Source organism: Enhydra lutris, unplaced genomic scaffold, assembly GCF_002288905.1.
Source record: "Enhydra lutris kenyoni isolate GAN:26980312 unplaced genomic scaffold, ASM228890v2 scaffoldscaffold4, whole genome shotgun sequence".
Taxonomy (NCBI): domain Eukaryota; kingdom Metazoa; phylum Chordata; class Mammalia; order Carnivora; family Mustelidae; genus Enhydra; species Enhydra lutris.
The window spans coordinates 56,468,887-56,480,476 of record NW_019154088.1 but is presented as its reverse complement, the minus strand read 5'-3'; the positions used below and the strand labels follow the sequence as shown (position 1 = coordinate 56,480,476).

At 45.1% G+C, this 11,590-nt stretch overlaps 1 protein-coding gene across 1 annotated transcript; it reads right to left on the bottom strand.

Moving 5' to 3' along the window:
* Positions 1 to 3,649: 3,649 nt before the first annotated feature.
* On the bottom strand, positions 3,650 to 5,549 carry LOC111140651 (SIX homeobox 6). Its single transcript, XM_022492850.1, has 2 exons — positions 4,912 to 5,549; positions 3,650 to 3,818 (listed from the first exon to the last, which is right to left on the bottom strand). The coding sequence occupies exons 1-2, from the start codon at positions 5,481 to 5,483 to the stop codon at positions 3,650 to 3,652; spliced, it is 741 nt and encodes a 246-aa protein (XP_022348558.1). The 5' UTR covers positions 5,484 to 5,549.
* Positions 5,550 to 11,590: the final 6,041 nt, after the last annotated feature.

Below are 11,590 nucleotides of genomic sequence, written 5' to 3'. Positions count from 1 at the left end.
TCCTCCCCCCCGCCCCAGCCTCTCATCACCTCCCTCCCAGATTTTTATAAACAAACTGGAGAAGGGGTGGGAGGGGGGTGCGAGCGCGGCGGGTGGAAGCCGAGTGGGTCATTAAAGTGGAGGAGCGAGGAAATGCGGCATTTGGGGAGCGGGAGCCGTCGCGCTTTTGGTGGAACTGGCGGGTGGTTGAAATATTTATAACCGATAAAGAAGCCGAGCTGGGGCTGGTGGTTAAATCCGCACATTGGTAAGATCCGTTGAATTGTTAAAATGCAGCTTCTTTCCACTGTGCTGGAATAACTGCTTTTTGGGAAATTGTTACAGGAAATAAACTTCAAGAGAAGACAGGAAGGAAACCCATCAAAAGGAGATTTCTCCAAATTCGGAAACCTTCAGCATTGCTCCTACCTGGAATTAAAAACAAACAAACAAAAAACCTTTCTAGAACAGGATAAAACTGATGAGGAAAAAAAAATCTTAAAAAGAAAACGAAAACTTTTATGATACCTGCCCAAGGGAAGATTTGGACCAGTTAGCATAAATATCTGTGTGAAGATATGGACCGATTTCCCAACATGTGATCATCAAAGAATTGATTATTCACAAGAGCAATTAGGCGCTACCAGGTTTCAGATAAACATTTTAAAAATTCTTTGAAATAATATGTCATCCCTCCCTTAAGATTCTAAAATGAAATCAGATTAAACCTACAGATCGGTGAAACAGAATACCTACTTTATAATGTAATTCTTAGGCAACATGTTACTTTAAGCAAATTAGATGTACTTTAAAGGAAAATGTACTTTAAGGGCTTTCACCAAAGCAGGAAAAAAAATTCCTCCATAACTTCGGTCTTCTCTTTTTTTGCCAAACCATAAGGGTTATTTAAAAACTATTTGTACAGGGGCTCCTGGGTAGGTTCCTGAATCCAGGGTCCTAGGATCAAGCCCCACAACCTCCGGCTCCTTGCTCAGCGAGGAGACAGCTTCTCCCCTGCCTGTCGGTCCCCCTGCTTGTGCTTGCTCTCTGTATCTCTCACTTGTTCTCTCTGTGTTAAATGGATAAATAAAACCCTAAAAAAAAATTATTTATGCAAAGAAACCTTAGTTCTTAGCAGTATAATCCTTTTTTCTTCAGAATGCAGAATGGACATTTTCTTCTGCTTTTAGGCATCATTTGAATTGGTTAGTGGGATGGGATTTTTAAGAATCCTAACTGCCATTACATCATTCTACTAATTCTTTCCCTTCCTTCTCGGACCTAGAAACATTAGCTTAAGAGATAAAATTCATCTTCTCCAAATGCTGGTTTGGACAGTTCCTTAGTACTAGGTGGATCCGGTAAACAAGACTGGAAATCTCTTCGTTTTTTCTTGAAGTGCAATATTCCTTAGCAGATTCAGGACTAGGGTAAGGCAAGGGAAGCACCTACAGTGCAAAATTTAGGAGACACTCATTTCCAGATGTCTCGCACTTGTGTAGTTGCTGACCTTGAGAGTGAATGCCTCCTTCAATTTTGTACTCTGGGTGCTTCCCTTGCCTCATTGGAGTCCTGACTCTGCTCCTCAGCATTCAAGGAACTAGATGTGTGTGTGGGGTTGTTCAAGGAAACAAAGTAAGAGTCTTCAGGAAGCTCTCCCATCCTAGTCTTTCCAGACCCATGGAAGGGCATTTGCTTGCTTCCTGAAGAACACCCGCTTGATCACAAAGACATCCCCACTCCTTCCATCTAGAGCTCTTGTGCAAGAGTTTTGACTGTCAACAGTTCTCTGGATAAGGGCCCCAATTTATAAAGCCCAAATGAGCCAAATCTGTTTAAGTGATTTAGAAACTAAAAAATCAGCCCTTAGTCATATCCTGGGCTTCTCTCAGATATCTTGCCATTTGACTGCTTTTTGTCTTTCAAGATTTCACTTTTTCTTTTTCTTTTTTTTTGGGGGGGGGGGGGGGGGGGCACATTGGCATTTCTACCCAAATAAGTTAACAGGGTTCTGAACCAAAGGAAACCTGGTAAGGACAGAGAGGTAAATTGAAAGGATCCAGTGTGTGTGTGTGTGTGTGTGTGTGTGTGTCAGGAGAAGCTCAAGGAGGGAAGTTCAGCTTAAGTGATTTAAAGATCAGTGTCAAATTTTATAATATACAACCCATTTCACTAGGAAAAAAAGCTTTGAGACTCAGGATAGCATTTACTTTTTCAGTGCGAGAACAGTGAGGTTTTTTTGTTTGTTTGGTTTTTGGTGTGTGTGTGCGCCTGCATGTACCTACACACTTTGGGAGGACAAATTAAATCCCAAGAATGTTTGATAGTTTTAATTGAGGCCATTACAGAACAATGAGGCTCTAGATGACTTATTTCATGTTTAATACAGAGATCAGATTTTTAAAATGCCAGTCATTTCTCTACAGCCTTCCATTTCACTTCAGCATGTCACATGATTACATCTTTTCCTTCATCTAAGTATCACTGTTGTGGAAAAATGTGTTTGATGAAAACCTGCTTCTGCATCAAAAAGATGTTAGTTTAGTTATTAAAACCTCTCCTATCTTTTGTCTTATTTTAATATGAGTTCAATCCTAAACATAGTATATACTCACTCTAACATGATCATGGGTGCCTATTGCTTTTGTATGGGAGGGGTCTTGAAAAGAGATGGAAAACTTTTGTAATTGCAGAACCTTTATCAGAATAGTCTTGCATTTTTATAAAATAGGACTCATGACTGAATCCCAGAGTTTGGCTTCTTAAATTGTTCCTGAAAAACACTGACAATTCATAAAAGTGAGTGTCAGGAGGACAGGCCATAGTAACCGGTGTTTGGGGATGTGTGGAGTTGTCTTATAGGGGATGCTCATGTTGCAAGTTTCTAGATTTAAACATATCACACACACACACACATGTATATACATACATACAATTTTTTGAGCAGGTGGTTATGGATCTACCATGGGCCATTTAAAATATATACCAGGAGACCTCAGAGAAAGCAAAAGATAAGAGAAGACTCTCCTGAGACTATGCACAGGGGCCCCTGCTTACCTGGTGAAGAGTATCTTGTTTTGTTTTGTTTTGTTTTTAAGGAATCTGAGAGCAGCTCACTTAATTAAGAAAGTTTGCTCACCAGGTTTTTATTGTTTGGCTTCTTCACACCGAACCCATCTGCTCCATCCTGCGCCTTTAGAAACAGCAAGTTCCCAGGATATAGAGAAACCTACCAGGCAGTCTCTTAAATAAGTAAATAAACAGCATATATATGTTTTGTTTGGTTTGGTTTTCTTAAAAAAAACCTTTAAAGCAAAAGTTATACATATATAACAGCATCCTTTTGACGGGAAATACCCACGAAGATTTAGGACAGGCGCTCAGCGTTCAGTTCAGGTTCCGGAGGCATCTTTGCAGCAAAATTCTTGGGAAAAAGCAAAGCAAGGAGAACGTAGCGCTGGGTTGGGCCTCACCGCGGACCCCTGTGATAGCGGCCGGAGGGCGCCAGTGGAGCCAGGCCGGCCGCGGGGCGGAAATGGGCACCCGGAGCCCGCGGGTCCCTGGCCCCCCGGTTTCGCAAGCTGTGGGTTTGCTTGGTCTCTCATCCTCCTATTTCATTTTGTCTTGTTTTTACACTGGATTCTGTTTCTGAGAGTGCTGGGTGGGCAGTTCAGATGTCGCACTCGCTGTCGCTGGACGTGATGGAGATGGCCGATGTGGCTGCCTTGCTGGATAGGCTGGCGGCGGGGCTGGCGGTGGCGCCGAGCACCTCAGGCGTGCCCTCTTCCTCAGCCCTTAGAGCCCGTCCGGAGCCCTGCGTCATGACCTGCTGCTGGAGTCTAGGAGAAGGAAAGGGATAGCAGTCACAGCGCGTAACATAGCCGCCCTTTGCCCCCCGGGTCTGCATCCCTTAAGCCCAGCGGCCAGCGGATCTCCCACAGGCCCCGGTAGTTAAAGCCGGGAAAGTGAGGCAACAGAGACCAGGGCCGGAGTCCGCGGCCGCCTCTCCAAGTAGCCCCGCAGTTGTCCCATCCTTCTTCTGAATCCTTTTTCGGCTCCCCATCCGAGACGCTGGGCTCAGGGTCATTCGCGATTGTTGGCCGCCTTTGGGAGATTTACAATACTGTCGAGATAAATGAGGTGTGGGTGACAACGACGTATCAAGCTCCTGAATAGGGAACCCCCTTCCCAGCGTGCATCTGCTCCAGGCGCACGCTTGTGTCAGTGCCCTCGAGGCCGGGTCAGACCAAAGCTAAAACCAAAAAGGGCTGCCTGAGGATTGCATGGAACGATTGGGCCTGGGGGATGAGGCGGGGTTTCTTGGCCAAAATGTTTGGCTAATTTAGATCCACACGCTGCGGAACGAAAAGCCTCAGCTGACTAGTTTGCTGTTTTGAGGCAGGGTTGTCCACGCGTGAAAAGATGAGAACTCGACTTCCATCCAGAAGTCCATGAGAAACTCTTTGCAAAGCATTAGGAGAAGAATTTATCTGGGCTTTTAAAATGGCAATATCGGTAATAAGCCAGGCTTCACTTAATAATAGGAGCCTGGGCCCAGGCTGACAAGAATTAGCTTTGGGTCTTGGGGTCCCTAATTATTACTGGGATTTAAATTTTATTATTTCTTTCCCCTACCCAATGCAGCCTTGGTTTGGCGACTGGAACTATCTGGTGGAGGGACACCCCCCCCCCCCCCCGCCCCAGGCGCCGAGAACGAGAGGAAAAGATTATGGGGAACCAAGAACGGGGAAGGAAACCGTCCCCCTCCTCCCGGACCAGGATCCCAGAATACGGTGGGCTCATAACTGAAGACAGACTGAGCTCTCAAGTCCTGCGGATCCAAGTCGCCAGGCCCCGGGTAAGGGCGCCCGGGGTGCCTTCGCCTGCTCGATCCCGGGAAAGTGCAAGGCGCGTAGGCCTCTAGGTACTGACCTGTTCTTGGCTGCAGCCGCCCGATCCCTTTGTCGGCGGTTTTTGAACCAGTTGCCCACCTGCGTAGGGGTCAGTCCGGTTGCCTGGGCGAGCTCACGCTTTTTGCTGGGGTTGGGGTATGGGTCCTGCAGGTACCATTCCCGTAGTAGATGCCGCGTGCGCTCCTTGAAACAGTGTGTCTTCTGTTCGCCATCCCAAATGGTGCGCGGCAGCGGGAACTTCTTCCTCACACGGTACTTGTCCACTGGCCCCAGGGGCCGTCCACGCAGCTTCTCAGCCTCCTGGTAATGCGCTTCGAGCCACAACGCCTGCAGCTTGGCGTGGGACTCCTTAGTGAACTTGTGGTTTTCCAGGATATGGTAGAGTTCCCGGTAATTACCACCGTGAAAGGCCACGATGGCTCTCGCGCGCAGCACCGATTCATTCTTGTTGAGGGCCTCGCAGGCCGCAGGGGCCACGGGCAGCGACCAGAGGAAGCGACCCAGGCGTTCTACGTCGCCGCTCTCCTCCAGAGTCTCGCATACCCCGGCCACTTGCTGGGGACTGAAATTCAAGATGGGCAGCTGGAACATCGAGGCAGCGCCGACTGCAATGGGGACGCTGAGCACGGAGTGGGACACGCAGCAGATGCCCGCGGGCCTGGCCGGATGCTCCAGGCTCTCCTCCGTGAGGCGGCTTAGGGCAGCGGGGACGCACGGCCCCCGGCAGCTGCGGCGGCGCAAAGGTTGCGAGCGAGCGAGCGGGAGGGATTGGAGGAGGTGCCGGCCCCGCAGCCAGGTTCGGCTCTGCTCGGTTAGGGCACGCAGGCCGGCGAACTGGCGCGGCTACTGGAAAGGGCGGATTGGCAGCGCGGGCGCCATGGAGACCCCCTGTCAGTCACCGGCCCGCTCTGCCAATCAAGACTGCGACCAGTGCGCCCGGGTCCTTTCAGCACCTCCCCGCTCTCGACAGCGCCCGCCGTTCACCCGTGGACTTTTCCTCAGTATTTTGCAGAATCTGGAGGAGGAAAAGACTGGAGAGTGGCTCGGAGAAGAAGAAAGGCAAGAACAGCAGCGTTTCAACACCCTCCTCCAGCGGCCTTCCTCCACCCCCGAGCCCCCCAAACCCCCTACCCTCAGCCAAAAGAGGCAGTAGTGCTACAGGAATCCACTTTGGAGTGATGCGCTGCCTGGGTCAAGAGGTCTCCAGAGGACAATGAGGACTGGGCCAAATCGAAATCCTCGGAGAATTCGCCAAGTTTAATTGGAACGAAACAGAAAACTTTGGGGGGAGCGCATGAATGGGAAGGGAGGGAAATAGATCACCTAATTTTTTCCCTCAGCACCCATCCCCGCAAGGCTTTCCCTCTTTTCTAGCTGCCAAAGCAGCCGAGTGGGAAGTGAATCTGAAGCAGAAGGAACAGGACCAGGGATCTGTTAAGAGGTCAGTTTGGGCTATCCCCAACACCTTCAAAAGCCTCCTGAAAATTTAAATACGGGCTAGAACAAATCTCACACCTGATAACACAGGTGTTGACCCTGAAGTTAAACACTCAAGAATAGGGGTGTTGTACTCCCCAAAAGTTTATATTTTTCAGCCCCCCTCCCCACGTTAACGGACTTGAACAAATGTGCAGCACAGCCACATCTAGAGTGAGAAGTCACTGGTAGGTCAGGACAGCAACTTAAAAGCTTATTTCAAAGATCTATTTAAAAATATCGATTTGCTCTTTTTGCAGGCTGATTTTGCCTTACCCTGTGTTAGAACATGTAACTCTTGTGCTGGGAGTAGAAACTCTAACCTTGGCCTTTTTGTCTGAAAGAAACTCAATGCAAGTAAAATAGAGAAAGGGGAACCACAGCAATGGAAAGGGGGGCAGAAAACGCTTTCTAAGCCTCTGAGCACTGACCCCTCCTGCAGAGAGGAAGGGCCTTCTTGGCAGCTCTGCCTTAGGGCCAGCAGACTGAATTGGCAACTTTTATTGATTCCCAATTGACATCCACATCATACCATTTTCTGAGGTCTCTGTCAAAAGAAACCATGATCTCACCTGGGCCTTTGATAGGGGCTTGTTCAGTTTGAAGAAAATAATTGGGAAAGGGGAGTCCAATGAAAATGACTGGAAAACCATCTTAAAGAAATCAGGTAGAAATGTTAACCCCTGAACTGGACTGGGCTGGCCCTCTTTTCTTTAGTATCAAGTACAATTTGTATGCGGCTTGTACAGCTCTGGTAAATCAGAAGGCAGATAGATAGCACAGATGGTTGGAGGTGTCGGGTCAGATTATGCTACGCCTGAGTGCAGGGCAAAGCTCGTTCTGACAGAAAACCCTGATATTATTTTCACAGATCTTCACAGTTCAGGAAAAAAAAAAAAGCTGAGGTTGGCTAGGGGAAAAGAGGGAGCCCTGCAACCGTTAATATCATTTCTTTTTTTTTTTTTAAGATTTTTTTTTTTTTTTTTGACAGATCGCAAGTAGGCAGAGAGGCAGGCAGAGAGACAGGAGGAGGAGGCAGGCTCCCTGCTGAGCAGAGAGCCCGATGCGGGACTCGATCCCAGGACTCTGAGATCATGACCTGAGCCAAAGGCAGAGGCTTTAACCACTGAGCCACCCAGGCGCCCCCGTTAATATCATTTCTGTGAGATTGCCAGCCACCTCCACGGAGAGGCTTTCTTTTTTAAGGGCTCGGGTTTTTTTGGTTGGTTTTTGTTTTTGTTTTTGTTTGAAATGCGACAAGGCAGGGGCAAATAGGGTGGTGAAGATAATGTCAAAGCACAAATCATCTCTAGCTTGGTGAGATTTCAGAATTCGCTGGAGGAACACCTTTAGTGAGGAACGTCGCACACAAAGTGCCCCCTAAAAACGCAGTGTAGAAAACCCAGCGGGCCATGGGGATCCGGCAGCAGTGAAGCAGAACCTGGGAAGGCTGTGTTCCCAGCACCTCTGGCCCAGAAAGGAAAGCATCCCCTTGCTCAGGATATCTCTCCTGCCTGCACCCCGTAGCAGAATGGTCTCACGTTCTCCTTCTGCGCGGAAGAAGCCGCAAGTCTGGGAGACCCTACAGCCCCAGAGCCCAGAGAGAACCCCAACACTTGCACCTAGCCGCTGGAGGTGAGAAGTTGCGGTGCCTCACAGGGACTGCGCCTCTCCACCCTTTTGCTAAACAATTGGAAAGCTGCGAATTCCGGGAAAGCTGGCTACTTGCCCTTAGTTTTTGTGAGCAGAGTCGTGTTAATTTTCCAGTCTATGTGCACTATTCAGGAAATGGGAATATCCTATTTCTTGGATAATAGTTCTACAAATATTAGAGGAGAGGCACTTTGGCTTCTGAGTGTTTGGGGCTCTCAGGCAGCTGGAACCAAAATCCTGGCTTGGCTTCGCCTGGGGCCTGGAGCGTAGGAAAAGGGGCACTGGTTATGGTCGATAGAGTCCCAGTTCCGCCGGACGCTGTGTCTGGACACCATGCGTATGGACCTCTGAGAAGAGGCCTCGGTCTATGATCAGGAGATCCTATCCTATCACAGCGGACTGGTTTAATTTTATTAACTCAAAGGAAATAAACCACCCTTTGGAAACTTAGGATCACATATTCATTCATCACTTTCACAAACAGAAGAAATGCATGCTCACGCTCGTCCCGTCTCCCCCCTGTCCCTGGAAATGAGAGACGCTCCACTGGGTTCCTTAGGAAAAAACCCATTGTGGACAAGGCGGTGACCCCCACCCCACCCTTAAAGCTCCAGATGATTGTTGGACTTTCGGGTTGACTTTTCTTAATTTTAATGGAAGGATAGATTTTTACTAGTTTTGAAACTTTGCATCAACTACCTGCTTGCTACCCCCAACTTTATTTTTCTTTTGCGTTTTACCAGGAAATCTGGAAAGCTTAGTGGCAGCCCTTAGCCTGATTTTCAGTTTTCTGTGGTTGGTCTGCAGCTAGTAGATTTGGGAGGCCTTGGGCAGGCAAATGCTTGATTCTCGCTAGGAATCCAAAGACGTCTATTCTGTTCTCAGCAGACTCAATTTTACTTTAGCGGGGAAAAATATGGAGAAAAAAGCTTTTAGAAGACAAAGTCCCTGGGCAAATTGTGTTTAATTATTCAGTGAGGCTGCAGCAGAGCAAAATGCCCCTCTAGCCCTGCAGAAAGTTTTGAGGTTCCTACCAGAAATGTTCAGAGTGGGACTTTTTGAGCTTATCAGTGTCGCTCCCTCATTTTGCCCTCTCTGATTCTCTTCTAGAGTAGAGGGACATGTGGATCCCCGCTTACACCTTGCTGAATGGTTTGCCAGTGGAGAGTGCTGCTTAGGGGTCAATACAATCTAACGCAAGATTTCATTCTCTTGTTTTGTTTTGTCTCTTGTCTTTGACTTTTCCTAAATCAGATACCTGTAAAATAAATGATATATTTTTGTTTTCTTTCCTACATAATTTCACAGTTAGGGATTTTTTAAATGTGGTAATTGAGTGCATCTGAATTCTTTGATGAAGACATATGTGCTGCATGTGAGACTCATAGACTGGAAGACAATGAGGTCCTAGCCTTTTGTGTAAGTCCATTTTGACATTCGGGGAGAGATCTTGGTTTTCCTTTCTTGAGCCTCGAAGCTGTGTGTTGCTGGTGGGTGAGAATAACATAAAAAAAGATCTAGAAATCTTAAAAAAGTGTTTTACTGTCTTTGAATTTACAGTATTAAAAATTTACACTCTCAAACATTTATTCATTTTTAGTATTCTGACTTTCAGATGATACCATATGCATAAATAAAGATATATGTTTGTTTATGTATTTGGCAGTCCAAATCTTTAGATTAGGGAATTAATTCAATATCCTAGTTTTTAAGTGCTGACCGTCCTAATTAGTTACCAAGGTAGATGGTTCTATTTCATGCATTCTTTCCCTGCCATTATGCACCTTGTAACAAAGAACAGAGATGGCTCTTTATTGTGTATTCCTGAGAGCAAGCACGATTTGAGAAATATTTTGTAGATTTCCTGACATTGTAAAATTAACTGGGAAAAAGTATTACAATTAAAATATTGATCTAATTTTAAGCGATTAGAATATTTTTGCTGTTATTAGCACAATTATTTACCAGTTATTTTTAAAATGATGCAAAATTGCTTATGTTGTTAAGTGGAGGAAATTTGTATAAGCTTAAATGTGGGAAAATGTACCATTTGAAAGTAATGATGAACTAGCAGTAATTTTTTTTTTTTTAATGTTAGTCTGACTATACAACTCTGTTTGGACCTCTAGCTTATTGTTAATCCTAGGCTTTGAATGAGAATTTGTATTTAAACCAAAGAGTATATTACAAGTCATACTTCTTTTTAAATCTATAGTCTTAAATTCACTTTTCTCTCTTTCTTCTGCTTCTGTAGCGTAAGTCTGAATCTGCATGGGGCTAACTATACCACAGCATAGCTTGCTTAGGGCTATGTATCAGTGGGTTCTTGTATGAAGGATTAATGCTTAAAAATGTAACTAGTGTGTCACTTATAAACACTTTATTATCAGTATTGGAACACTAGTTTAATGACTGAAAGAATGATTAATTCGTAGTTCTCTACTGGAACTTTATTTTTTTCCACCAGCAGATTATTTTTGGCCATTTTCAAATCCAAGATCAAAGCATCTTTCTAAAATATACATAGAAATGTTAAAATTTAAAGAAGTGAAAGAATATAAGTTTGTTTATGCCCTTTGCGGTGAGCCAAAGAGTATTCATGTTAAATTGTATGTGTGGCACATATATGTATTAATTACATGTATTATATGAGTAAATAATTTCCTTCCAATACTGTAAAATCAAATAGAGGTATTAGCCTGTAATAAAAACCTAAGTTCTCCTGGTAGTCCAGAGACTACCAGAAAATAGGTTTTGTTTTGTTTTTTAAGATTTTTTATTTATTTGACAGACATAGATCACAAGTAGGCAGAGAGGCAGGCAGAGACAGATAGAGAGGGAAATGGGCTCCCCGCTGAGCAGAGAGCCTGATTGGGGGAGGGGGCCCTTGATCCCAGGACTCTGGGATCATGACCTGAGCCGAAGGCAGAGGCTTTAACCCACTGAGCCACCCAGGCGCCCCAGCAGAAAATAGTTTTTAAAAATATTGCACTATAAAAATATTTACATATTATTTACATATTATATATAATACATAATAAATTATATACTATATATGATTCATATAAATAGTATATCAAGTATATCATTTAAATGAATGTAAAAAAAAAAGAAATGGTCCTACTTGAACGTGAGCTAACGGAGCAGACACGTTAGCTTTTCTCTACGCTCCTTTCTGCCTCTCCCTTCTCAAAAATACTTCATGAAAGGCTGTATTTTTGATAAAGCCTTCAAATAAAAGTACTGCAAAAATGAAAAAAAATAGTATAAATAAATAAGAATACTACATTACAGAAATACATTTATGTGACATCTTACCTGTCAAAGCAGCAAATCTCAATAGAGAGCAATTTTACTCCCCCTTTCAGGGGACATTTAGCAATGCCTGAAGGTATTTTTGGTTGTCACAACTAGCATCTGATGGGTGGATGCCAGAGATGCTGCTAAACATCTTATAATGAACAAAACAGTCAATTATAACAAAATGTCAGTAGCACCACTGTTGAGAAATCCTGCTTCAAGAAAGAATCTCAAAATAATCAACAAAGTGTAGACAAACAAAACCTGTT